We start from the raw sequence: 26382 nt of genomic DNA, 5'->3' as shown, positions 1-26382 counted from the left end.
GGGCAGCCGCAGTGGGCGCGGCCGTTCCTGTTGCCGCCTCGAGCTGGGAGTGGGGGTCGCATCATGGCGCGACCCCGGCGTTCGTCGGCTGCGGCTGCAGCTACCCCCGGGCCTGCCAACCTGCTGTGCTGCCCAACCGCGAGAGACTTGGAACCATTGCAATGTGTTTGCGGGTTTGTGAGGCGAGCATCGCGACGGCGGCATCGTGTGGCGAACTTTGGTGTGGAGTGGCGTTCGGTGGCTGTTTTGCTGACTTGAGACGTGACGAGTGTGGTGCACCGTGGCGTCACTCGAGCTCAAGTGGCGTCCAGCTTTAGGGGGAGGAGTGTGGGAATCGTGGAGAACCGCGACCTGCGATCCCGAGCCAGCGCGCGCTTCGGGAGAGACGCTTGTGCGCTGGAACCGGTCCGGCGCTCCGCTGGTTCGTCGGCGTCCCCCGAGAGATGGCGCCACCGATGTGTGCGGGGATAGGCGCGCGGGCGGCGCGAGCGTGCACGCACGGGAGAAGGGGACTCTCGTCGGAGACCCGGTCGGGACGAGATCGGCGGAACATGGCGGCGGTGATGGATACTTGTGTCTCAGGTGGGAGCTTTGTTTGTCGCGCGCCGTGAGTGCCTGCCTCCCGTTCGCGGTCACGACCCGGACGGCGTGATTCGTGAACGCCGTCGAGCCTTGTGCTCGCATGCTTTGGGATTCCCCAAATAAACGGCTGTGCTTCGGCACTACTGTCTACTGTGTTCTCGTATCGGCGAACCTCGCTGGGCTGCCGTAGCCATGGGAGCCCGCGTGGTTGACACGCCGGGAGCTAGCGTGGTGGCTTACGCCAGGACTGGCTAAGGCCCCCGAGGAACCCCTCATATATCCCACAATGTTTAGCGAACTGGTGCCGGGCGTTGCAGATTGCTTTGTTTTGCTGAAGGCAGCTGATGGCATGGTGTGTATGGACCTAATAAATCAGGCCCCTGTGCAGCAGTAATGAAATGTCTACACCAACCGCCCAAGCTAAGCAGAACCAGCTGGTCCGGACCGAAGTGTGGCAGTATCATGTTCCACTGAGACTGGCGCAGGAATCAGCATTGGAGGGGAGCCATGAAGAGAAAATGCAAGTTTGTTTTATTCGAAAGATTTCGTGTTTTATAGTGCCCCCAGCGCTTGTCCGGATACAAACGATGCTTTATTCACTGAGAAATTAATCAATTTAAGCTAAAATTTTGATTTTCCCTCTAAATCGTTTGTTTTCAGGGTCAGCAATGACATCACAGGAACGGACCGCTCTGCAGCCTAGAGTACCTTCATTCACGCATCCGCGGTACAGAGGAGAGACACGTATACGCTGGCGCCGCCATTTTGGGTCGCTCGCTCGCCGCCGAAGCAAGTCGTTGTGTCAAAACCGCGCTAAAATTATCGCCGCAACGCGATTGACTGGCGAAGTTTGAATCATATTATCTGTTTCGCGTTGCTAGTTCTCGTGGGAAACGAAAAGAACAACGCGTTGAGCATGTTGGCCCAATCGCGGCGGCACGGGACCGTTCAAAGGGTGTCTCTACCCTGTGCTGGTGCGTTCCCGCATTTCTTTACGTTACCCGAACCTAGATGGTGCCACCATACTGTGGCAAGCCTTTGGTTTGTTTTTGACCGTTTTAAACCTGGCTCGTTTTTGTTCAGGGAGAAAATAATCGTTCCGTGAAACAGTGCTCGCTCGACAAACATGGTCACGTAAGACACCGTTGCTTGCATCAATCGGCCCGTGTCGTCTGAGACAACCCCAAGCCCCGCAGTGCTGTGCAGCTAAACCAAGCATAGTGCGTGCAGTACCGACAGCAGTACGCATCAGTACTTCTATGTTTACATGTGCTTTTGTAACTTCCACTGTTGGTCCCACCATTCTTATTGCTTTGTAAAGAATGTGCCCTAATTTAAGTGCAAATCACTCGTTCGGCTAGCTTCTAAGCTCTGCCTAATTTGCGTCTGCTTTTGCCGGCCTCCGCCAATCGCAGAGCTGGCTCGAATGACATCATGGGTTCTGTTGCGCAAAATGAGCTGGTGGGTTGCATGGCCATTCCCTTTTTTCCTAATTATGTAGCTTATTTGAGCGAAGTTTACGTTAAAAGTGGTGTCAGTATGATTCCGACGAGGCAATCTTTTGAATGAACCAACCTTGTGCTTTCTCTTCATGGCTCCTTTAAGTGAATGCATGTAGGAAATTGCAGGGGTGGCCACTGTTCTTGGTAGTGAGTGAGTGAGTGAGACAACATTTGTTTGTCCATAGATGGGAGGCACAACAGGAAGCCCCCCCTGCCACGTTGACGTTGGCTGGAAATTGCTTCCTTGTGGAGCAGCAGAGTACTGCCATTTTTACTTGCCTATAAGAGCCTTTACAGAGAAACTTTCCCCCATAAAAGAGAGCAAAGAATAATGCAGGCATCAACCGTTTCCAACGTGAATGGCCAAAAGTTAAATCGTAGACATACTTGGTGTTGTGTGAGTTGAATGCCCATGTGTTTTGACACCAAGCCTCTTGTCAACGAGTTGTGAAAGCCTGTTTCAGTGTTTCATTGCTCCTGGGAGAAAGATGTCTCGCGGGAGAGCCGCTTGAGGCTTGCATGGCGAAGAGTTCCCCTGCATGGCTGGCTGACATGGTGGTGTGGGTGCAGTCCAGTGCCCAAGTACAACTGGACGCGGGTGGGGGCGCCACTGCCTGCGGGTGCAGAGGTGAGCTCCCACGGGCGGGTGCTGCTGCTGCCGCGGGTGCGTGTTGAGGACCTGGGGGAGTACGTGTGCAGCGCCAGTGCCGACCAGGACAGCATCCGCAAGGGCGTCACCCTCACCATACAAGGTCTCCTGTTCCTCTTGCTGCTCTCTGAACAACGTTGGTACTGGTTTTGCGAGTTTTTCGCTGATTCATATATAGTTCATTCCACAGGCTAGGTGTAGCACTGTGGAGGCTGCATTGTTGTCCCCCTCAGGGCGCCTAACTGACCGCGAAGGAAGCGACAAAAGGCGCCGGGGCCTTGCTGTGCCACTTGCCGAGAGGGGAGAAGGGAATGTCCTTTCAGGAGCCCCTTCACGGCACGCACTGTTGTCAACAATGTAGCCTCCACAGGGCTGCACCTAGCTTGTGGTATGAACGGTGAGCAGCCAGCAGGAGGGCCGTTTCTGTCGGCAGCCACTTCAGGGTCCCTGGGTGGAATTTGCCCCCCGGTGCGGCTTGTGCGGGTGTCTCCCAGCTGGTCTCGCAGTGGCAGCAGGGCCGAGAGGAGGCACCACTGGGAGGCCCCCCTGCGACAGGCTGGGCCGGACGCACAAGCTTCCCGTGGGTGCGGCTGTGGCCAGTAGCAGTGGAGGGCTGCCTATTCGGTTGGGTACCAGTGCAGCTGGGGGAGAACTTGTGGTGGGGCTCAGTGCCAGTGGGGTCTCGCGGAATCGGCTGCGTCCCCAAAAGGGGCCCAACCCTGACACGGGACCCCCTGCAGCGCTGCCCGAGTTCACCATCCCCCTGGAGCACCAGGTGCTGGACGAGGGCTCCCGGCTCACCTGGACGTGCGAGGCCTTCGGCATCCCCGAGGTCGAGTACCGCTGGCACCGCAACGGACACCTCCTCGACACCAACGCCACCGAGGACGCCCGCGCACGCTACAAGGTGGGGCACTGCGCTGTTGGTCTCCCCCGATTGTGTTACGGGATGTGCAGCAGGGCCCCCTGTTTGGCAACACTTGCTCACGGACGAGGCTTAAGGAGAGACGAAACACACGCTAGCTTGTGTTTTGTCTCTTCTGTCTGTCCCTGCATTAATGTTCGCTAGTGCAATGACTTCCCTGGTTAGCAACCAACTCGCCCAAGCCTCTGCTTTGGATTTTTGGCAGTAACACCAGTGTCGTGGCATCGCGGCATTGACTCTATGCTAAAGCGGAAATTGGGTTGGTCAATGGGCCACCAAGCATGGGTGTCGGCAGCATTTTGTCTTGAGGGGGCCCAGCTGTTGCACCGCAGCAGCGGGAGCGGGGAAAGGGGCGTTCGAACAGGATCGGCGGAATTCCACAGCGTCCGAGGGATGTCGCGTAGGAAAACAAAGACGGCTCCATTCTGTTAAGGATTACAAGTTTTGGAAATGCTGCTAACGCTTATGCACCCAGCAGGAAACTTCTTTTAACGGAACAATTGAAGGCACCGGCTTTTTTCTTTATTTATTTGGATAAGTGCCCACAAACAGCGTGATGTCCAGGAGAAACAAAGGAAAGGAAGATGTGTATACAGTCTACGCCCGTTACAACGGACCCTCTGAATCCGGAAAAAAACGTCCGCTGTAGCCGAAGTATGCAGTATCCGACAAGGGGGGGGGGGGGGGGGGGGGCTATGAGCCCTACAGTGGGTACTTTGACCGATATTGCATGCATAGTACATACACTTTGTTCTTTCTACACGCCTGCAGCACCTCTGCACTGTGTTCGCGCGAGGGCAAAGAATCGCGTAAACACCGTTTCCAAAACTTAGCACCGGCACTTCGAAAAGGCCTAGCGCATGTGGTCAAGCGTGTAAAGACGCAAGATGAGCTGAGCAAATAACGCAAGAATATAACTAGGCGCAATTATAAACCAGCTATAAAACATCAGTCGTGCCTATCAGCATTAGCGAGGCTCTTTTAAATCCCCTCACGACGAGGCAGGTTTTCCCGAAACCGTTCGTCAAACAAATCGGATCGCTGCCTGACGTTCCCTCAAGGCAGATTCCCCATTTTTAGCGATTTTATTCTGGTCATTGAAACAGATGTAATGAAATAATCTGATGACGGTCAGCTGTAAAATCGAAAGTTAGACCAGTTGGACTGCGCACGGTTACCGGCAGGTTGCACACAATGGATGGGGAACAACCCCTAATTGAGGCATTTCTTACCTTTTTCACCGAACGGAACGGGAACGATGCATGCGTGGGAATAATAAAAGCCGAACTTCACTGAACCCGAGTTTTTTATTACATAAAAAAACTGACGAGGGCAGACTCGCCTCCGAGTGCACCACTTCGAGAATTCGATTGCCCTGTTTTCAATCTCACCGGAGTCGCGTTTATCGGCAGCGGCCTTGTTCTTGACGGTACAGCGGACACTGTGCTTAGACAGGCCGGTACTTCTGGCGATGTCAGCCTGTTTTTCCTCGTGTTCAACAGCGTTAATTACGCTTAATTTATCCGACAGTGAAATCAGCTACCCTGCCGCTCATGCCGCTGGTCGCACAAAAAAAAAGCCACTGGCTTGGCTTGGCTGCGCCACGACCCGGCTGCCAGCAATGTTGCCAGACATAATAGTTTTCTTGCCAAAATAAACGAAAAAGCACACCGGGCGCCGGCCCCGCGGAAGTCCGCTATAAACGATCAGTCGAAACAATTTTCGCCTAAAATTTAGTCTGTTGTAGCCGATAGTCTGCTCTAGCCGGGTCCGTTGTGAGCGGAGTGGACTCCATTTAAAATGCATGGGTACCAGACAAACCAACAGAAATGGTCTGTTGTAACCGAAAGTCCGTTGTTGCCGGATCCGCTGTAACGAGCGTAGACTGTAATAGAGAAAGAAGAGCATAAGAAATGACAATTAAGTAGCGTATTTATTCAAATCTAAGCCATTAGTTTTTTTTTTGAAATACTGATATATCAAACTCCAGGGTCAGCTTGGATTCGAGGATTTTGAAACGCGCCAATTTCCAAGTGAAATTGAGGGAAGTGGCGCGCAGCTAGCGCCACTCATAAAAAAAAGTATTACTAGACGAGCCAGTAGCCACTTAAAGGGAAGGTGAAGCGGTTTTAGAATTAAAAGAAAAGTTGTCTAGCAGCAAGTACACATTGAATAGTTCATGTGTACGAAATAGTTTCGCAATACATGCAATAGAAGCGGCGCAATGAGCAAACAAAAGTGGCCCGATGCCCCGCCCCCATCTCGCCGCGCGATGCCGGAAGACCGAAGAGCGCGGGCGAAAACCGGCTGAAAAACGTCATACCTGGACTTCCGGCCGGATCGGCCGCCTCGGCCATGCTCTTTTAGCCGTGCTTCCTTGTGAATGATACTTGTTGTTGTTGTGGTTGATAGCACTCATTTGTTCAATTTTCGAGTTCAAAAAGTATGCACGAACGCCAGACGAGGCATACGTTATCATGCCGTATTCCTAAGCAGAATAATGCCACGCCGGGATGCTTGATAACATACGGAAGCGACAGCCGAGGTGGCTGTGCTTGATGACAGAGAATATACTACACTACGTTAAATACTTTGTAAACCGCTCCAATGCGTTTTTTTTTTTTTATGCGACGGACGTGAATGTTCACATTAGATTCTAGATTTAGGAAGGATGGGGAATACTGCTGCACTTTGACCGGGGGTGTTTCGTTCCGTTCCAGAAACCAAGTCACATTTCTTCAGGAAATACTTGTTTCGTTAAACGCGTCGGTTGTCTTTCCCTATGGGCTCAGGACAGTGTTCAAAAAAACAATTTTTTGGCTAAACTAAAACAGGGGGCCAATCCTGATAGAAGTTCTCTCCCGGCTAAGAGGTAAACAGTATTCCTACAAAGTAAAAGAACCAAGACAACCAGCTTACTTATTTTGCAAGTATACATGTCACCATAAGGTGATGTTTGTCTGGAATTAAAAAAAAAACACCACTCCGAACCACCACCGTGCCATAATTTGTGTTGACTGCGGGGGCCTAATTTTTTGCCCAAGATTCCGTGTGGCTGCATATTATAACCTGGCAAGCACTTGTTGTCACTGAACCTCAAGTGCGCTCCAGTGATAGTCAGTGATATATATTGTGATGATACTAAAAAAATTAGGAGCGAAGAGTAAATATACGGCCTCTGTCCGACTAGCGCGGTAAATGCTTAAATCTAGAAATGCTGAAACAGGCCAATGATTCATTATCACAAACGTTTAGTGATTGTTACCTAAAGTAACGTAACTACAACGTAACTGCCTTGTCCGACTGGTCTGTTAATTATAACGAGGTGGCCGTAATATTGTAGCAGAATGCGCAATGCACAAGCGAAAATCAAGCCCTACTACAGCCAATAATGCTGAGCAGGCACTAGTGTGCTGCAGTGTTTTCAGAATAAATGCATGTGAAGCAGTAAGACGCCACTCATCGAAGAGCAGCTAGCAATCGCGGAGGCGCCGTAGTGCCGCTGCCGAAATGGCGCGCGCGTGTGTGTCTGTGTACGGGATGAGTAACGGGGCTGGGGTGGGCGACAACGAACAAAGGAAATGCGGAAGCAGAGTCTGCTTGTTGGTTTATCCGTGTACCGGCAAGATGTGTCTCGCATATACGTTTGCAGCGCATGAACGCTATTTTTTCGCGCAGTGCACTTACGTGCTTTTCGCTGGTAGATTGTTTATAAAACGCCCATTAATCTTCGGCATAAATGGTTTTGTGTATAATAAGAAACAGTTAAGGCAGTACCTAATATTAACATAAGGTATAAAAGCCCCCTATGCTGGTTGCCTATTTCAAAAATATTTTGATGGAACCCACTAGTCGACGTCACAGTCACTGCTTTGGGGTTCTCTGTCGTGTAAAGCAAATTTAAGCTCCAAGATAATTGAACCAACAGCACGGGAAATTATAAAACAAACTTCCAGTCATGTGCGAAAATTAAACTGCAAGCTAAATTGCCGCAAAGGCAACCGTGCGATCGTTCGCAATGCTTTCGACAACCCGCGCGGCCGAAGGGTGTCCTCCTTTGACGTCATGACGGGCGCAACCAATCAGGGGCATCAAAAGACGAAAAGCGCGCGTCTTTCAAACGAGGCCGCGCTTTTTGCAAGATAAATGCCACTTGGACTTGTGTACGATAAATTTCAATGTGATATTCGGAATCAGCGCGCAAGAAACTATATAACTGTTAATCTAACTCAATTTTTTTGGAAAGCGCTTCAGCTTCCCTTTAAGGGGCCATAGTGTGGGAGCGATGCCGCCGTTTTGAACTGTGCGGATAGTGGCCTGCGTGCGGTGTGGCGTTTGGTTTTAACAGCGCAATGGCACCAAACAAGCGGTGCCATTATAGTGCCGCTTTTAAAAGAAAAGTTGCTTGAGCCGCGGAGTTGTCGTCGAACGTTCAAGCCGGGCGGAACTTCGGCGTGGATGAAAAAAATGTCCGTCGCTAGAGGACGCAAAGGGAAAGGATATTTGCGTGCACGGCAACGAGGATGGCATTCACCGGACCACGAGAAGGCCGTCACCACAAAATGGAGATGGCATTGGCTGACTTCGTTCGGACGCAGCGAGCAGCTGCCCTTCCAGTAACGACGGAAGTGCTCCAGGCAAAAGTAAGGGAGCTTTCAAGAGAACGAGGCTTATTGCGGGCACACTTCAAAGCCAGTCGGGGCTGGCTACAGAAATTCATGAAGCGCTTCGTCTTTAGCCGCCGTCGTCGAACCTTAATCGCCCAGAAGTTGCCCGGTGAGTTTGAAGAGAAACTGATTGAGCTTCAGCACCGCATCTTCATGTTCAGTAAACGTGTTTTCTTTTTGTGAATGCTGTCCTCGCGTTTTTGTTCCGCCTACATTCGAGGTAAGTTTTTTTTATTTATTTCTTTTTTTTTTTCTTTTTTTCGTGGCTTCGGACTTTCGGGGGTCGGCTTAGAATCGGGGCCGGCCTAAATTCGAATAAATACGGTATACCCGATGGCATAAATACTATGTTACAAGCATAGGTGAACTCCCGTTTGGCGAAGAAACGCAAGGAGGGAGCGATGGTGGGGTCCCCACATCCACCCATGGAGGTCGGCCAGGGGCCTGGGCCTCGAAGGTGTCGTGTTCTGGCCGCTTCCAACGAAGGGCATGTCCGCAGCAAATGTTCTGTGTCCGCATCTTCGGCAGGAGCCATGCAAAAGGGGCAGTTCTGTGCGAACGGGGGGTGGCAGCGTGGTGGCCACTCCCGGGTAACAGCAGGAGAGAGGGCTACACCAACACCAAGTCTTCGCAGCAAGACGTACCTCCTCCCAGCGAGCGAGTCGGCTAGGGAGGTCCGTTCCACACGGTGGAATTAGAGCTCGTGCAGCGCGACGAAGATGTTCTTTCTGGTGGAGAAACGGTCCTGGGGCATCTGCTGTCAGTAAGGGCAATGGCCGTGGAACAAATGCAGGGTGGCAGGCACCATGGGAGCGTATTTCGCCGAACCCACGAGAGCCGCAGAGGGCAGGGGTACGTATCCAGTATATCATGAATGTCCCTCGAGATAGCTGAGTTGCCATTTACTCGACGTAAATCACGTATGGCCGCCGTGGAGTCGTACCTAGTAGTACCTCCAGGGGCTTGATGAAGAGCAGGAGCTTGTGCCTGTAAGCCGTCCCGGATGGCTGTAAGCTCAGCCAGCATAGACGGCATGGTGCGGCGTGTTTTGTAGAAGCATGTTTGACAGGACTCTGGGTGGAAAGGACATTGTAGTGTTGTGGTCACCACGTCGTCCTTGGCCCCAGCATCCACAAATGCCTGCACCACCTGGGGTTGAGACTTGGCCACCAGTTCCCGTGCGACCGCGAAAAGTGTGTCAGAATGTCCATCGAATCTATTGTGCAGTCGCATTAGTGGCCTATTGTCAGTCACCTGGTGATATAGCCAAGGTGACCTGGTAACGACGCAGGCTGAGGATGTGGGTAGTAAACGACCCATGTAGTTTCCTAACGCCACTGCCTCAGCAACAAACGTGAGTTTATGCATGCGGGCGGACCGACGCTGGTGGACAAGCTCATCCAAAGTGTTAACCTGAGCTTCAGCCTGAAGAGCAGGGATCGCTGTTATCCTAGGGAGGCAGGTAATGGCACGCATTGCGACTCGGTTAATTGCCTCAAGTGGAGCTCACTCCGCCTGGTTGAGCTGTTGGAATTGGGTCTGGTAAACAAGCCGAGGCTGGAGTACAGGCCGCGCCAATAGACGGGACATTTTGGAACAGGAGCCACCAGAATTCTGTGAGACGCGTCCGATGAGGTGGAGCATCTGGCCCGCTGTTTGGCAGGCGGAACGTAGCCACATAGACGCTGACCCAGACACATCAATTTCTAATCCCAGCACGCGAAGTGAGGTAGCAGTGTGTACAGGTCGGCCGCAGAGTTTTAATGTGATTGGAGACGCTGCCAGTCGGCGACAGCCCTAAGCACTGGCCACAGGCAGAATAGCTGTCTTCTCGGCGGAAAGTGTTAGCCTAGCATATTCACACCAATTCTGCGTGTCAGACAAGGCTTGTTGGAGGCACGCGGTTTGCCCGAGTCAGGTCTGAGTGTGCAGTCCACACTGTGATGTCCGCGTACATCAGAAAGTGTGTGTCAGGCGGAAAGTAGCTGAGATGCTAGGCAAGCGGTAACATAATAATATTAAAAAGGAAGGGCGAGATTACCAATCCCTGAGGCACTCCGCGGACAGTCGTAAAGTGACCGTAACTTGTCCCTCCAATGCGGACTGAAAAGGATCTTTTTGTGAGGAAGTTCCGGAGGAAAAAGCAAACCTTGTCCGGTAGAAGAAGGCCTTGGAGAATTTCAAAGATGGCTCTGTGGCTAACGTTGTCGTATGCCTTTTGTATGTCCATGGCAAGCACTGTGCGCACCTTGTGTGATCGGCCGCCAAGTAGCACCAATGACGAGGGATGTACGAGCTCATCCTCGGTACCCAGACGGGGCCTAAACCCGATCTGCGCTGGGTGATACCACCGGAAAGTGTCCATCCACCTGCATGCGCTCCAACAGGTTGCACAGGGTGCACGTCAAGGCTATTGGACGCAAATTAGGGAGCTGATCGGGTGGCTTACCAGGCTTCGGTATCGGGACAATATCAGCGAGGGGCCAGGATTCTGGTATGTGACCAGAGAGTTGCACCTCGTTGATGGAGTCAAGGAGATTGCTGAGGGCTGGATTGTTGAGGTTCTTATAAACCTCGTACGTAAGGCCATCTGACCCTGGAGCGGTTCGATGTTTGGCGCGATCAATCGCAGCAAGAAACTCGGCTACCGTGAAAGGCGATTGAATTCCGCAGAGGGGAGGAACCGACGTGGCTCGGCAGAGGAAACGGGCACGGGTTGCTGGCTGGAAGAATGTCCAAGGCAGGGAACAGGCCTCCACTTTCCATTGCACGAAAGGTGCGCCAGATGGATGATGTAGCCGCCGATGGGCCGAGCAATTCACATCATTGCTGCCTTGACAGACGCTTCTCATGACGCCTGGCAGCCGCAGTCAGACGTTGCAAGCGTATTCGGGCCTCCACAGACGAGGGATCTCGGGAGGCTTGTTTGCACTGGGACCATAGCTGTAAGGGATTCCTCTACCCATGTGTCCTCGCAGGCACTTCGCAGGGCTTCCTTAGTAAGGAGAGTGATGGGGTCCGGACTTGGTGCCGTGAGCGTTGTGTTGATGTTATGCCGGAACATATCCCAGTGTGTTACAGTGCGATGATGATGAGGGCGAATTGAAGGTTGTGTTAGGCAAAATTTAGTTCGAGTTTCAAATGCACCAATGTCACTTCCTGAAGTACTCTTGTCAACATTTTGCTCTGTGAACATTGTGACAGTGTATGACAGTGGCTTCTGTGAGGTGCTGACAGTTCTTGGCAAAATTAGGGGGTAAGACGGGTGCATATCCAGCTTCACAAATCCTCTTGGTGTACAAATGCCCTCTTCCAAGAGTAAGAGGGTGCTCCCTTCAGCTTTGCCTTCATAATCATCAAATATTTTACCGGTTTTAATGTTAATGCACACGCTTGTCGTCAACATGGTTGGCTATGGCTTGATTTGTAGAAAAGCTAATTTAAGAATTCTCCAAGCCAAGCACTTTTCAGCATCAAATATTGCCGAGCCAGCACCAGTGCAGACAACAAAGTGTATTGTGCTCCCGAGGCTTATATTTTTGGACAGAGAGAAGCCACCAGCTGCACAGTATTGCATGGAGGAAAAAAAAAGAAGGAAACAGTGTGGGTGGGAGCTGTCCAGTGGGTGCAGGCAGAACGTTGGCAATGTGCACAGTTCGCGTGCAGCCTGCCAGAAAGGCTCTTTGGGGCGGGGACCTACTCACGATAAAGATCAGAGTTTACGCATTAGTGCTTGTTTTTCCTGGACAGACAACCTGCGGTTGTGAGTGCAGCCCCTTTGCGCTGTCCACACACCCTCGAACTTTGTTCAAGTGGCGTTGCCACTGTTTTGAGCCAAGGGCTAGCTTCAGACTGCCCCTGTGCCTGCCCAGGTGGACAACAACATCCTGGTCATCGAGGACCTGAGCCAGCGGGCCGACGAGGGCATGTACCAGTGCTCGGCCACCAACTCCCTGGGCACCAGCTTCTCCACCGCGCAGCTGCGCATCGTCAGTGAGTGCCCCCCCCCCCCCTCTTGCACTGCCCGCCAACAACCTGGTCCTGCGCCAATTGGGCCGGCCTGGTTTTCCCACGATCGAGTCCACTCAGAACGATACTGCTCATAGCAGTGCAACAATGAGCAACCACGGCAGCGTCCACTCTCGTCTGCGCACTACGGTAAAATCAACCACTTAGCATGCCCTAGTGTTGCGACATCGGATATAACAGCTAAATCCAGTTACAGCATGCACCGAAAATTTGACCTGCCACTGGCAGCTCAAATTTTGACAAAGACGTGCACCAGCTCCGTGTGAATCAAAGCCCACCGACTATGGCATCGTTTCTGCAAATAAGTAGTAGTGTGACCTTGCTTGCATGTGAATAAGCTGTTTTGATGTCTGCTTTGTGTTTTTTTTTTTTTTTTTCGCCACCCGCTTGTAACGATTATCGGCTATAACGATGGAATTATGTTGGCACTTGGACATTTTTACAAGTGGACTAGACTGTGACTGGCAGAAAGACAGAGGGCGCATCGGTGCGCCCTTCTCATTGGCTCTGCTCTCCTTGAAACCTGTGGCCAGTTGGAGGACACGGCCTGGGCAGCAGGCACGGTAGTAGCGTATGAAATAACCAGATGCCAGTTCACTTTTCCCATCCTGATGGTGAAATGGCTGCTTGTTTCGCTTCAAAGCGGTCAGCAGAAGACCGCCTTGTGTTTTCCTGCCAAAAGGCAGGAAATGGCTGTTTGCACTTGCCCGCAGTTGTGCCTGCAGAAAGTTTTGACTGGCATTGGAGATTGCACGTCAGCCCGGCTTGTAAAAGCTCCTCTGAAGCAGAGGCGTACAGTACAAACGTTGTGTCTCTCTTGCCGAAATGGTGGCCCAGCACTGTGTCCCAACCAGATGGGTTGCCCCCCTTAAGAGGTATCGTAGAAACCCGAGCTAGTTGGCACCAGTTCATCTTCACAGCGCAAAAAGAACGGGACGGGCACTGAAGGCGGCCAGGTGCGTACAGGGTGCCCCCCTCCTCCTTCGTTCTCCACCAGCCATGGCGCCCAACTTTGCCAAGTACCCGCTGGACACAGAGACGTATGCGGCCGAGGAGGGCAACATCACCATCCCGTGCCGGCCGGAGGCCGCCCCGTTCCCCGAGTTCACCTGGCGCCGCGACGGATACACCATCCCCACGGGCGGGCGCGTCCAGGTGAGGGCGCCACGCATGCTGCTGGCATGCCACAGACGGACCCTTTCTTTAATAGGTACAGTGAAACCCCGCTGGGAATGACCCACTTCTTATAACGGATCGCCGCCGTCCCGGCAAACTCCCCATACAAACAATGCATTAAAAAATCCCGAATATACAACGCTCAAGTACACGTGGTCCGCTTTATACGACTAACCCTGACGGCGATCAATCGGCGTTTTTTCCATCTTTTACGCTGCTTCACGCCTCGCCTCAACCTTTCTTGATTCTCGGAGGGCTGGTGAAGAGCTTTTCAAAAAAATTCTGTTGGGGGCGTTACATTACGGTTTTCTTGACGCTCAATTCCAAAAACATGTTTATGTTATGCGTAAATACACCCAAACCATCTTTTTTTGTCAAGATAAACGACCCCTGCCCGGGGGTGTGGTCAGAGCCCTGGCTGCCTTTCAGGATTGGCCGGTGGCAGATGATGTCATTTTCGGAAGCGCCGGTGACCGGTCGGCCTGAATAGCTCATTCTGTACCCGTTCAGATACGGGCCAGAAGGTTCTCTGGTGAATGGAGGGCTCACACAATCTTTCCTTAGAATAGGAGAGCCTGAGGGAAGCATAAACGCAACAAGTTCACTCGCGGCGAGCTTTAGAAAGGGGTTCTCCTACAACGGCTCATGGCCGACTTCTGTTTCTCGGGTGCAGGGAAGTTGCAGAGATATTGGTTCGCCGCTTTCACTACTAGTGCTAGTCACAATTCCTAGCACAATTTTTAACACACCATCATCCCCTTCCTCGAATGTGAAACTTTGTTTTTACATTTTGACAGGCGGCAACAAGCTCTGTGCCACGGCCTGCGATGTGCATACCGTATTTATTCGAAAATAGGTCGAGCACGAATATAGGTCGACCCCCTAAAAATTGAAGTCGCCGAAAAAAAAAATAATATATTCGATTATAGGTCGACCCATACTTTTAAGAAAAAACTTGAGGAAACTTTTTAAAACTCCCATTTATTTACAACGCGGTCACCTCACTGGTCGGAGCCACACACTGCGTCGTCGTCGGAACTTGCGCCGCATGCGCCGCAGTTCATTACCCACCCCCGCCCCCGACTGGCTTTGAAGGCTGAACGGCCAATCCTGACTCGCAGCGCTAACTGTTGAGCTTTGGTCTGAATATCGCACGCTCCTCTTCCACGTGCAGCCGGAGTTTTTTCTCGAGAGCATCGTGCCTCCCAATTGTAGGGCCACGAAACGCACGACGCAGTCCCCTACAAGCAAAAAGTTCGTCCCGCTGTTTCCGCCATCCCCTGATCAGCTTTTCATTAACGTCTAACTCTCGCTGAGCGGCGCAGTTGTTCAAGTTCTCAGCAAACAGGATCACCCGCCGCTTAAAGTCCGACGTGACATCGCGAAATGCGCACGAGAAAAACGTTATGTGCGGAAATCACAACGAAGAAAGCGCATGAAACGGAGAACAGGAGATAGTAGAGACAGCGAGCGAAGCAGGCAACGCCGTTCCGTTCACGAGGTGGCTACGCTAGGTGGCGAAAGTCACCTTTACCCCCACCTCGCGCTAGCCGCTACCGCGGCTCCGAAGACACCAAGCCAAGCCAATCTGGCTCTCTAGCCAGTACGTCAGCTTGCTTGTGTCCGGTTCGGCCGCAGGTAATGCGCGATAGCCGGCAGTGACTGTGGGTGGTTTTCTTACGCTGATTGTTTTGTTATTTTTTCCTTTATTTTCTTGCCTGTCTTTGTTCTAGATGCTCCGCGCTGCCGCCTCAAATTGAGGAGCGCCGGGCGCGACGGAGAAACGGATCGCTCGGTGCGCTCGCCATTTTTGATCACGACTATAGGTCGAGGTTCTTCAGTCACGTTTATAGGTCGACCCTCAATTTTTAAGCACATTTTCGGAAAAAAAAGGTCGACCTATATTCGAATAAATATGGTAGGCAGCAGCTAGCGATGCGGCCACCGGCGGTCGCTGCGTCGCGCGGAGGTGCTGGTGCCGGGTCGCTGCTCAGCCGGTCGGCGGAACGTGGCATTGCTGAGCATACGCACTTTTAGAATAGGGGAACCGAAGGTTGGTGGCCCCACCAAAGGTGGAGGAACCCAAATGCAACACGCTGGTCCCCGATGAGCTTTAGAAGAACGCCTTCCCAAACAGCTCCAACCGATTAGGGTTGCACGGATCGCCTCGAATGTCAGGAACTTTAGGCTTAGCACCAGAGGCCTTTCTTGGAGCGGTCACGTAAACTTTATAAAGAAGAGGCTCTCTGCAGTGGTGCATGTGCTACAACTCATCAGCGGCAAGACGTGGGGAGCACCAATGAAGTCAATGTTACAGCTATACAACGCGCTGTTCTTGGGCTGTCTATGGTACAGTGCTCCTGTCCTTTCTGGAGCGTGCGGCACAACTACTTGGTCACTTCAGGGTATACAAGCTCAGGCCCTGCGAACCTGTCTTGGCCTACCACGATGTACGTCCACAGCAGCGACCATTGCACTGGCTCGGAATCACCCTTTGGCAACCTTTGTGGAAGTTGAAACACTCAGGACACATATCAGGCACCTCGCCCATTTACCTGATCATCCCCTCGCGGAAATACCAGCGACCCGTCCGCGGGCGTCGTTCGCAAGGGTAGTAGCTTCCCACAACAGCAGCATTCTGTCCAACTATACGCCAGCGATGCGACCGCTCTTTCCGCTGTGGTGTGTGATGCAGCCCCGAGTGTGCCTAGATATTCCAGGAGTAAAGAAAAAACGCCATCTTCCCATACCGGCCCTGCAACAGCTAACTTTGACATACCTGCACGAGACATACAATGACCGAACCCATGTATACACCGATGGCTCGGTAACATCGTCGGGTTCTGCCGGCGCTGTTATTATTCCGCAAATGTCACTGTCCAGCCAGTTCAAGATAGCCAATCCTACAACCTACACTGCTACAGAAATTACGGTCATCCGTTGCGCTCTTCGCACCATCGAGCAAAGTTCGTGCCGCCGATGGGCTATCTTTTGTGATTTGAAGGCTGCACCAGTCAGCCCTGTGCCGGTGACCTCACGAACAGCTCCTGACAGAAATAAGAATGGTGTACGACCGTACCACCCAGGCGGGTCACGATGTCACCCAGCCTCCCAGCCACTGCGGCAACGAAAGTGCAGATGCTGCCGCCCGGCTGGCGCATCAAACAGCGGCGGCTGTGCTCATTCCAGTGTCTAGGACGGACACAGCTAGGGCCCTCCGCATACTTGCCCGGGAAACAGCAATCTCCCAGTGGCATCCAGAAGAATTCACATGTGCACGCATTGCTGCCCTTGACCCGCACCTGCAGCGTCCCCTTCCACTAAGCCTCCCACGGTCTGACGCAACTCTTCTTTGCCGTCTCTAGCTGGTGGTGGCTTTCACAAATGCTTATTCCTACACAATAAGAATGGCAGCAAGTGAGGAGTGCGAAACGTGTGGCACGCTGGAGACGATCCAGCACGTTTTATGCGAGTGCCCACGCTACTTGCCTGAAATGAAAAAGCTGTCGTCAGCACTGAGAAACCTGGACTCTCGGCGACCATTTTCGGAGGAGAAGATTCTGCGCTACTGGCCCTCTCCGTCATTCGCTCAGAAGGCGACTAAGGAACTTTTATGCTTTCTACGGGCGACGAACTTAAACACCAGACTATAGACTGAACGCCTCCAGTGTCAGTGCTTCAGTGCTAGGCATACGTGTCTACTCCAACTTCTCTTCATTCTTTCTTTTCTCTTTTTTGCCCATTTTCCCTTTCCCACGTGCAGGATAGCAAACTAGGCTCTAGCCAGGTTAACTTTCCTGCCTTCCTTCTACACCCTTTACGCCGATAGTCATTCCGGCAATCAGTGCTGTGGTCATTCTTGCGCGCAGGTAACGCCATCCATCGGCCTCTCACTGCATCTCGTGCTCGGGCAGGTTCGTTTGCTGCCGTTGACGAGCCTCTGCTACCGGTCAGCGCTCTGCATTGCGATACAAATTCGATCACCTCTCTCGAAACCGCCTCGGACGACAATCCCTAGCACAATTTTTCGCCACACTGTCATCCACTCTCTTGCACGTTTACCTTGCTTTTCGCGACGGCCTTAATTCTGGACGGCAGCGAAGAGCGGTTGCTGCCGCGGCATGCGTGGTTCGACCCGCCTCGTGGGCCGTACGGGCATGCACGACCGGCGACTATGCGGAGCGATTCCGCTCGCAGAAAACGCTTCATGCTTTCCAGCTTGCTTGGTGGCTTCTTAATAAAGGGAGATGCGGGTCTTAGAATCCCGAAATTTGGGCAAAAAATCGATTTTTCGAAATCGCCATTTTCGGAAACTTTTTCTCTCGCTTAGCCAAATATCCAGTTTGGGGATATTTTGCGGGTGAAGTAAGGGGGGCGTGAAAAAGGGGGGCTGCGCTCTTTTCGTGTGGTGACACATTTGATGGTGTCACTGTGTGTGTGGTCTCTTGCGTACGGGAGAGGCTGTCTGAATGCTTGCGCGGGTGCGAGAAGTGGCCGGGAACTGTGTGCGTGCCTATGAGGGCTCCGGATTAATTTTGCCCTATAGAAGCGGCAGCTGAGCTTTGTGCGTCATTAACTCGGCAGCGCTTGAGACGGGACGACAGGTGGGCAGACAGGTGGGCAGCGGTGCTGTGGCCCCTCGTCCTGGACGGTGCAGGTGCTGAGCAACGGCTTCCTGCGCATCCACCCGGTGCGGCGGGAGGACGAGGGCAACTACACGTGCACGGCCCGGAACCAGTACGGGGCGGCCAGCAGCGAGGGCGCCCTGGTGGTGCTGCCCCTGCCGCGCAGCGTGGAGGCGCCCCCGCCCAAGGTGGTGGCCACGGTGGGCTCCCTGGAGGAGCTGCGCTGCCACGCGCTGGCCCCGCACCTGCTCGACCTGTCCTACATGTGGCTGCACAACGACCTGCGCATCCGCCAGGACCAGTGGCCCCAGTACGGCACGGGCTACCGGCCGGGCTACCTGGTCATCTACAACGTCAGCTTCGCCGAGGCGGGCCGCTACACCTGCGTCGCCAAGACCTCCGTGGGCAAGGTGTTCGCCCACACCGACCTGCTCGTGCTGGGTCCCCCCGGGCCCCCCGGGGCGGTGCTGGGCTCCCAGTTCAACGCCACGTCGGGCTTTGTGGAGTGGGCCGACGGGACGAGCCACGGCAGCCAGATCACCAGCTACGCCATCGAGGGCCGCACCAACCACAATGCCACCTGGAGGGAGCTCATCAGTGAGTCCCAGTGGCTGCATTTCAGCCGCCTAATACACGCTCACACTCGTGGATTGGGGAAAACGGCACAGAAGAGGAGCGCGGAGCAATTCTGCAACATATGAAATTTTTTTATGCTCTTACAGGACAGTTTATTTATGGTCGGTCAAATGGCTCAGCAACATGTGCGTTTGAGCTAGTTGGTACTCACGCCACAATCAACACCTTTAAGCATAAAAATTTGAGGCATACGACATGGAGATTTCAGAGCCTGTCCTTGTCCTTCGAAAATTTGAGATATAGGACGGGAAGGGCTTTGACACCTGTCATTGACCTTAAAAAATTACAGACGTATGATGTGAAAGATGTGTTCCTGTCCTTCAAAAGTTTCAGATGTAGGGCGTGAAGAACTTTAGCACGTGTCTCTCTCCCTCAAAGATTTCAGTCGTAGGGCGTGAAGGACCTTAGCACCTTTCTCTGTCCTTCAAAAGTTACAGCTGTAGGACGTGAACGACCTTAGCACCCATTGTCCTTCAAAAATTTCAGCGGTAGGATGTAAAGGATCTTGCCACCTATCCTTATCCTTCAAAAATTATAGTGTTTGAATGGGAAGGACTTTAGCACCTGTCCTTGTTCTTCAAAAATTTTTAGGAGTAGCACGTGAAGGGCTTGGCACGTTTCTTTGTCCTTCATGTCCTACATCTGAAATGTGTCATGTTTCAGTGTGTCAATCAAATGGCTCATGAAAACTACTTTACCATGGATGCTGGAGCTTTGGTGTCCATTCATTCTAGTGCCCACCCGCTAATTCGAACTCCGCTTAATTCGAACAATTTCATGGTCCCCGAGGAGTTTGAATTAACGAGTGCAATGAATGCAATGGTGCGTTGCGTGGAAGCAGCTGGCGTGTGGCCTCCCGCCCTTGTGCAGACGTGACGTATGCATCCCCGGTGAGCCGCGGGGGCCAGTCGTCGCTGTCCACGTCGGGGCGTCGGGAGGTGCAGCTGGGCAACGTGCTGTCCCCGTGGAGCAAGTACGAGTTCCGCGTGCTGGCGGCCAACGTGCTGGGCGTGGGGCCCCCCTCGGACCCGAGCCCTCAGTACAACACGGCCGTCGACCGGCCATACATGGCACCCCGGAACGTCGGCGGTGGCGGCGGCAAGGCCGGATCCCTCACCATCACGTGGACGGTGGGTGTCCTCCAGTGCCCGGGGGTTGCAGCAGACGGGCCTGAGTTGAGCCATTGTGTCATTTGGTAGGGGTGGCTGCACATACTCTAATATTTGAATACGAACCAAGTAGTACCTCCACGTATTGTTTGATTCAGCAGTCGAATTTTGTCACAGAGCCAAAGACGACGCAGCTGTCTTTAAGGAAAGGCAAGTTTATTGGAGCGAACTTGTGCTGCCCTAACAACTCAAAGAATACACAGGCGGCGAAACAGCAGTCAAGCAAAGTGACGTGCGCAGACTGGTGTCGGCAAATCGAATGCTGCGGCGTGTGCTCTGCGGTCATTTATCTCGTGGCGCGAGGGCTTCTTGAACAGTCCAATTGCATCCGGAGCACTGTGGATGATAGAAGATTGTTCTAGGCTGGTGACATTAGTTAGCGACACTCTCTCCATCGGCATAAAGAATAGAACATGCGCTTCACTTGGCCCACGGATAACACGGGTAACATAGCCCGGCGCAGCCGGCCGGCAAAAACAAGCCCAAAACATGGTTCGTGGCATTACCCCTCCTCTAAGAGGGCATCGACCCGATGCTAAAATTAAAGACAATCTGGACAAATAACAAAAAAAAGTTTGTCATTACACATTCCACAATCCGATAGGGTCTGAAATACCGTCACAGAAGCTTCTCACTGAGTCCACGTCGTCAGATGGGAGTCCAAACCCTCACACAATCCCCTGGGCGGTACTCGGCGTCTTGGCGTTGGAGGTTGTAGCGTCCGGCATCCACCAGCTGCTGGTCCGTTGGGCCAGTAGTACTTCGTCTTGATTTTTCCAATGCAAGCTGTGCCGAGATGTCCGGAAGACGAGTCGTCGTGGCATGCTTCCAAAATTTCGTCACGAAGGTCTGCAGGGATGACAAGTAGATAATTCGTTCTCGTTCCGGGGCTGAAACTCTTCGTCATGAGGACGGAGTTTTTCAGGCTGAATGCTGTCAAGTTCCGTTTGAAGGCCCTAGGCACGGCGACGTTGCGTCCTTCGAGGTAGTCAATCATGAGGCGTAAGTCGGGGTCGGCATGCTGCTGGGCGGCTACGACACTTTTCGCCACGACTCCGAAGAATGTGCCGTCTTGGTCGGAATGTGGTAGTGGTGGGTCGATGGGGGCACGAGACAGGCAATGGGCAGTCAGCACTGCGAGTGTTTTCTGGCGGATTCATAGACTGCTGTAACGTTGCATTCTTGCAGGCGCAAGCTCCACCTACCCAAACGGCCAGAGATGTCTTTCGCGCCAATGGGAAGGCTTGCGCCTCAGGGCGGCAGTTCCGCAGTTCACCGGAGATGCTTAGGCTTAGCACCGCGGCAGATATTTCATGGGCGCTTTCACTAGCGGTGCGGATGATGTTTTATAGCTCCCCCCGCAGGGGGCATCTGCTAAAGCAGATGTTTGCGTGTACTGTGCGACACCACGGACCCCGAGCACCCACGCTTAGCCGTGCGTGGCAGCGCCGTGACCGGGGAAAAGAGGGTCCTGGTGGTTGAGCCGACGCCGAGTGCTTGGACCTTTAAGGCCCCTTGGCGAAGGCAACACACCACTTCGGCCTCCGCTTCTCGTAGACAGCACCTCCGGCCTGACCCGCCCGGGGGGAATCGGCAGTCGCCTCTTCCTGTCCTCCCCTTCATCTTTCACTTTCCTATCTTCTTTCTAACAACTTTCCTGTCGTCTCGTTCCTCCTTCAGTTTCCCGATTTCCTGGCGGCTAGGGTTAACCTTGTGTGGCGAATGACCCTGCGTTCAGCCATATTTGGTTACAGTCGTGGTGTATGGCTGGCGTGGGCAGGACTTGCCCGCGAGTTCCTGTCCCGTCCCCTCGTTGGGCTCCTTGGTGGGTGGCTAGCACCATGGCCGAACAGATTTCTGATTTCATGGCTTCCTTTTTCCGTTCAACTGATCCCTCTCGAAAAAGAGGGGGCACCGACGCAACCGCCAAGTTCTTTATGAAAAATGTGAACAACTTCCCACGCTTCCACTCAGAAAAAAAACCGCACGACTCGTCTCGCCTTTTGTCGTTGCAAAGACGTTAACAGCCACCATTGGGGAAGGCTACAACATCAAGAAGCTGGCAAACGGAGACCTCCTCCTCGAACTGCTCTACAGACATCAATGTGAGAAGCTGCCGCAACTAACGTCTTTTGGAGACATCCCTGTAACCGTCAGTGAACACAGGTCACTCAATACAGTCCGTGGAGTCATCTCAGATGACGACCTAAAGTACTTGTCTGAGGAGGAACTTCTGGAAGGCCTAAAAGAGCAAAATGTCACAAATGTCTACAGAATCAAAATCAAACGTGAAAACAAGGAAATTGAGACTAAGCACATCGTACTGACCTTCGCATCAAGCATCCTCCCAGAATCTGTAGAGGTGGGGTACACAAAGATGAAACTCAGACCCTACATACCAAATCCACGCCGATGCTACAAGTGCCAACGCTACGGTCACGGCTCGCGGAGCTTCCTGAACTGCAAGGGCAACCACGCAGCATACTCTCGTGCTTGCCCCGCATGGAAAAAAGAAAAAGAGATAATTACACTCAAAGTGACAGAGAAACTAACATTTCACGAGGCAAGGAGGCGACTCTCACCGGCACATACCCGATCCTACTCCGTTGTGGTGCAACAGGGCGCAGCATCACAGCGGTCTTCGGCGCCTGCTGAAGCCACACAGAGTGAGGCTGAAGCAAGGCCCCCCGCGCCCCCGGTGGAAGCAGCTAACACTGCGCCACCACCTCCAAAGCGGGCTGCACGGACCCCTGGTTCGGCAGTCTCCAAGGCCTCACCCCACACGGTGAGGTCAAACACTTCAACACACGTGCGTTCTGCACGAACCTCCAGCGTCTCTGAAGAGACGATGGACACAACTGAAGAAGGTTCTGCGCCCTCTACGTCGGATGGGCGGCGGAACTCCCTAGACAACACAAAGAGATACAAGCCCCGAATCACTGGACCGAAAACCTAGTTTTCAGTCCATCAAATAACCAACATGGCATTCATTGTCCACTGGAATTGTAGAGGACTTTTAAAGAATTTAAATGACATTGAAGACATTTTCGCCACACACTCCCCTGTCGCCATTTGTGTTCAGGAAACAAACTTAGGTCCTAAACACAAGAGTATACTGAGAGGTTACCAGGTCTTCCGCTGCGACCGAGAGCAGGCGAGTAGGCTCTCGGGCGGAATGGCAATAATTGTCCAAAATGGCGTAGCAGCTCGAGAAGACAAACTTAAAACTAGGCTATCACCCTGCTTGCATTTAAAACAATCACAGTGTGCTGTGTGTACATTGAACCACACCTCACAGTAACACTGCAAGATTTTGAAGACTTGGTGAACCAACTACCGGAGCCGTTTTTAATAGTTGGCGATTTTAATGCCCACTCTTCCTTTTGGGGGAGCGAAAAAACTGATGCAAGGGGTCAGATTTTAGAGGATTTTATTCTATCCAATAATGTCTGTCTTTTAAACACTGGCAAACCTACATACTGCTCTCCAAGCTCAGGAAAAATGAGCTGTATAGATTTGTCTTTTAGTTCGCCAAGTGTTTTTAGTGATTTTAATGGGACATCATAGACAATCCATATGGGAGCGATCATCTAACCGTGATCATCAGCGTTATACCTTCACCAACCATTATCACAACGAAACCACGCCGGTGGAAACTTGAGTTTGCCAACTGGGAACTGTTTACTTCCCACGCAAATTTAGACAAAGTTTTCTCGGATAGTCTTAGCATTGACGAACTGAATGAAGTATTTACATCCTGCATCGTTAATGCTGCAGGCGTAGCTATTCCACAGTCCACGGGAGTGGTGAGGCAAAACCGCAAGGTGTGGTGGACCCCAGAGTGCAAACAGGCGAAAAAGGAGCAAAATAAAGCATGGGGTGTATTTCGAAGATACCCAACGCAGGAAAACCTGATAAATTTTAAAAAGAAAAGAGCTAAAGCAAGGTACATCCGCCGCAATGCCGAGAAATCCTCGTGGCAAAATTATGTCTCTTCCATAAATAGCTCTGTTACATCAAAGAAGGTATGGGAGCAGGTTCATAGGCTAAATGGGACCTACTCTCCCTACACACTCCCCCTGTTAACTGCACCAGGTGTACAAACAAGCATAACAGAGCAGGCAGATATACTGGGGGAACACTTTTCCAGAGTTTCAAGTTCTGAACATTACACTGAAGAATTCTTAAAGTACAAAAACACAGCAGAAAAACAAAGACTTCCAACATATGGTGGAACAAACGTACCATACAACAGTTTAACTACACTTCAAGAACTAAAAAGAGCCTCTGTTGGCCGGAAAGAAAACCACCCCTGGACCAGATGAAATACATTACGAAATGCTTGCACATCTCTCGGGTCCATCGGTTGAAACACTCTTGAAGTTTTTTAACAAAATTTGGGTATCTGGAAGAATGCCACAAGGTTGGAAAAAAGCATTCATTGTAGCACTCTTAAAACCTGGGAAGCCACCAACCTCTCCCAGTAGTTACAGACCTATCGCCCTTACCAGCTGTCTTGCCAAAACGTTCGAACATATCATAAATACCAGATTAAGCTTTTTTCTAAGATCAAACAAACTTCTCGATGTTCACCAATGCGGGTTTCAAAAAGCATGCTCGACAACTGACCATCTTGTCCGCCTCGAAAATACTATACGAGAAGCATTTATACACAAACAACATTGCCTTGCTGTTTTTTTCGACCTTGAGAAGGCGTACGATACCACGTGGAGATTTGGAATCATGCGCGATTTAGTAGAATTAGGCATCCGTGGAAGAATGCTGAAATGCCTGAACGACTTTATGGCAAACCGTTCATTTCAAGTGCGCCTGGGTTCAACCCTGTCAAAGAACTATGTACAGGAAAACGGAGTCCCTCAGGGGTGTATTCTAAGCACAACACTGTTTGTTGTAAAAATGAACTCTATATCCAAAATAATTCCGACATCGATTATGTATTCTCTCTGTTGATGATCTCCAAATAGCTTGCACATCCTCCAATGTAGTAACATGCGAGAGACAAGTGCAGCTAACTATAAATAGACTAACAACATGGGCAGACAGAAATGGTTTTCAGTTCTCACCACACAAAACAGTAGCTGTTCTTTTTTCACTCAAACGAAGCTTACAGACCAATCCCAATCTACACCTCAAGGAAATCGACTTACCCATACAAAACGAACACAAATTTCTTGGTGTAATGTTTGACAGAAAACTCACTTTCCTGCCTCACATCAATATGTTGAAAAAGAAAGCATCCAGAGCTGTAAACATACTTAAAGTCCTTTCCCGAAAACACTGGGGTTCAGACAGGGCCTTCCTTTTACAAATTTACCGCTCGGTTGTACGCTCCTGCTTGGATTATGGCTGCATTGTATATGGCTCAGCCAGAAAATCATATTTGAAACGATTAGACCCAGTCTACAATTTAGGTCTACGTCTCTCATCTGGGGCTTATAGGACATCACCCATCAACAGTCTTTACGTCAAAACAAATGAACCACCACTCACAGACAGAAGAACAATGCTGACATGCTCATACATCCTAAAGATCTGTTCTCTACCAAAACATCTGTGTTGCCCCATAGTCACAAAATCTTTGTCAAGGACACTGTTTATTAACAAACCCCAAGCAATTAAACCATTACTTCTTCAGTTCGAAGAAAAATGCCAAGAGCTGAGTATGTTAGATGCATTACCTGAAATTGCCCAGAGACATGACAAACTACCACCTTGGTATACTTTTCCTACTGTATGTGACTTTACACTAACACGGTTTCAAAAAACCAAAACACCACGTGAACATATCATGCAGGAGTTTTTAGCACTCAACGAAAAATATAAAGACCACACAGCTTTTTACACAGACGGTTCAAAAACATCAGGCTACGTTGGGGCTGCAGTAGTGCAAGGGAAATGGGAAAAGGTGGTCAGGCTACCTCAATGTGCCTCGATTTTCACAGCGGAATGCTACGCCATTGTTGTTGCTGTAAAAAGAATATTAAAAGAAAAAATTAAAAACAGTATTATCTACACAGACTCGCTAAGCGCCATCACAGCACTGAATTACAGAAATGCGGCCCAGCCTGTAGTAGGAGGCATAATACACGATGCAGTAACAGCCGAAGCTCTAGGACACAGAATTATATTCTGCTGGGTTCCTAGCCATATGGGAATTAATGGAAATGAGAGAGCCGACAGATGTGCCGCACAGGCCAGTAATGGAACCATAACTAAAGTAAACATTCCTCACCGTGACTGCATGAACTTTATACGACGTAAACTTGCAGCCAAATGGCAGGCCTTATGGGATATTGAAACTAACAACAAACTGCACACGGTTAAACTCACTATAGCAGATTGGCAAACGAGCAGACATGAAGATCGTCTCACAGAAGTCATTCTATGCCGCCTTCGCATAG

At 51.5% G+C, this 26382-nt stretch overlaps 1 protein-coding gene across 2 annotated transcripts in view; it reads left to right on the top strand.

Moving 5' to 3' along the window:
- The window catches only part of Cont (Contactin), a 61776-nt gene that overhangs the window by 22902 nt on the left and 12492 nt on the right, over positions 1 to 26382 (top strand). For both annotated transcript variants that reach the window (XM_077688802.1, XM_077688801.1), the window contains 6 exons: positions 2655 to 2836; positions 3474 to 3640; positions 12198 to 12318; positions 13352 to 13509; positions 18188 to 18752; positions 19662 to 19921. In XM_077688802.1, the coding sequence (XP_077544928.1) occupies positions 2655 to 2836; positions 3474 to 3640; positions 12198 to 12318; positions 13352 to 13509; positions 18188 to 18752; positions 19662 to 19921 (1453 nt within the window). The remainder of the gene's footprint in view (positions 1 to 2654; positions 2837 to 3473; positions 3641 to 12197; positions 12319 to 13351; positions 13510 to 18187; positions 18753 to 19661; positions 19922 to 26382) is intronic.

The sequence above is a fragment of the Haemaphysalis longicornis genome, unplaced genomic scaffold, assembly GCF_048455015.1.
Source record: "Haemaphysalis longicornis isolate Haplotype H1 unplaced genomic scaffold, Haemaphysalis longicornis Haplotype H1 scaffold_10, whole genome shotgun sequence".
In the NCBI taxonomy this organism is placed as follows: domain Eukaryota; kingdom Metazoa; phylum Arthropoda; class Arachnida; order Ixodida; family Ixodidae; genus Haemaphysalis; species Haemaphysalis longicornis.
Note: the sequence above shows the minus strand (reverse complement) of the source record. Positions and strands in the feature narration are given on the sequence as shown.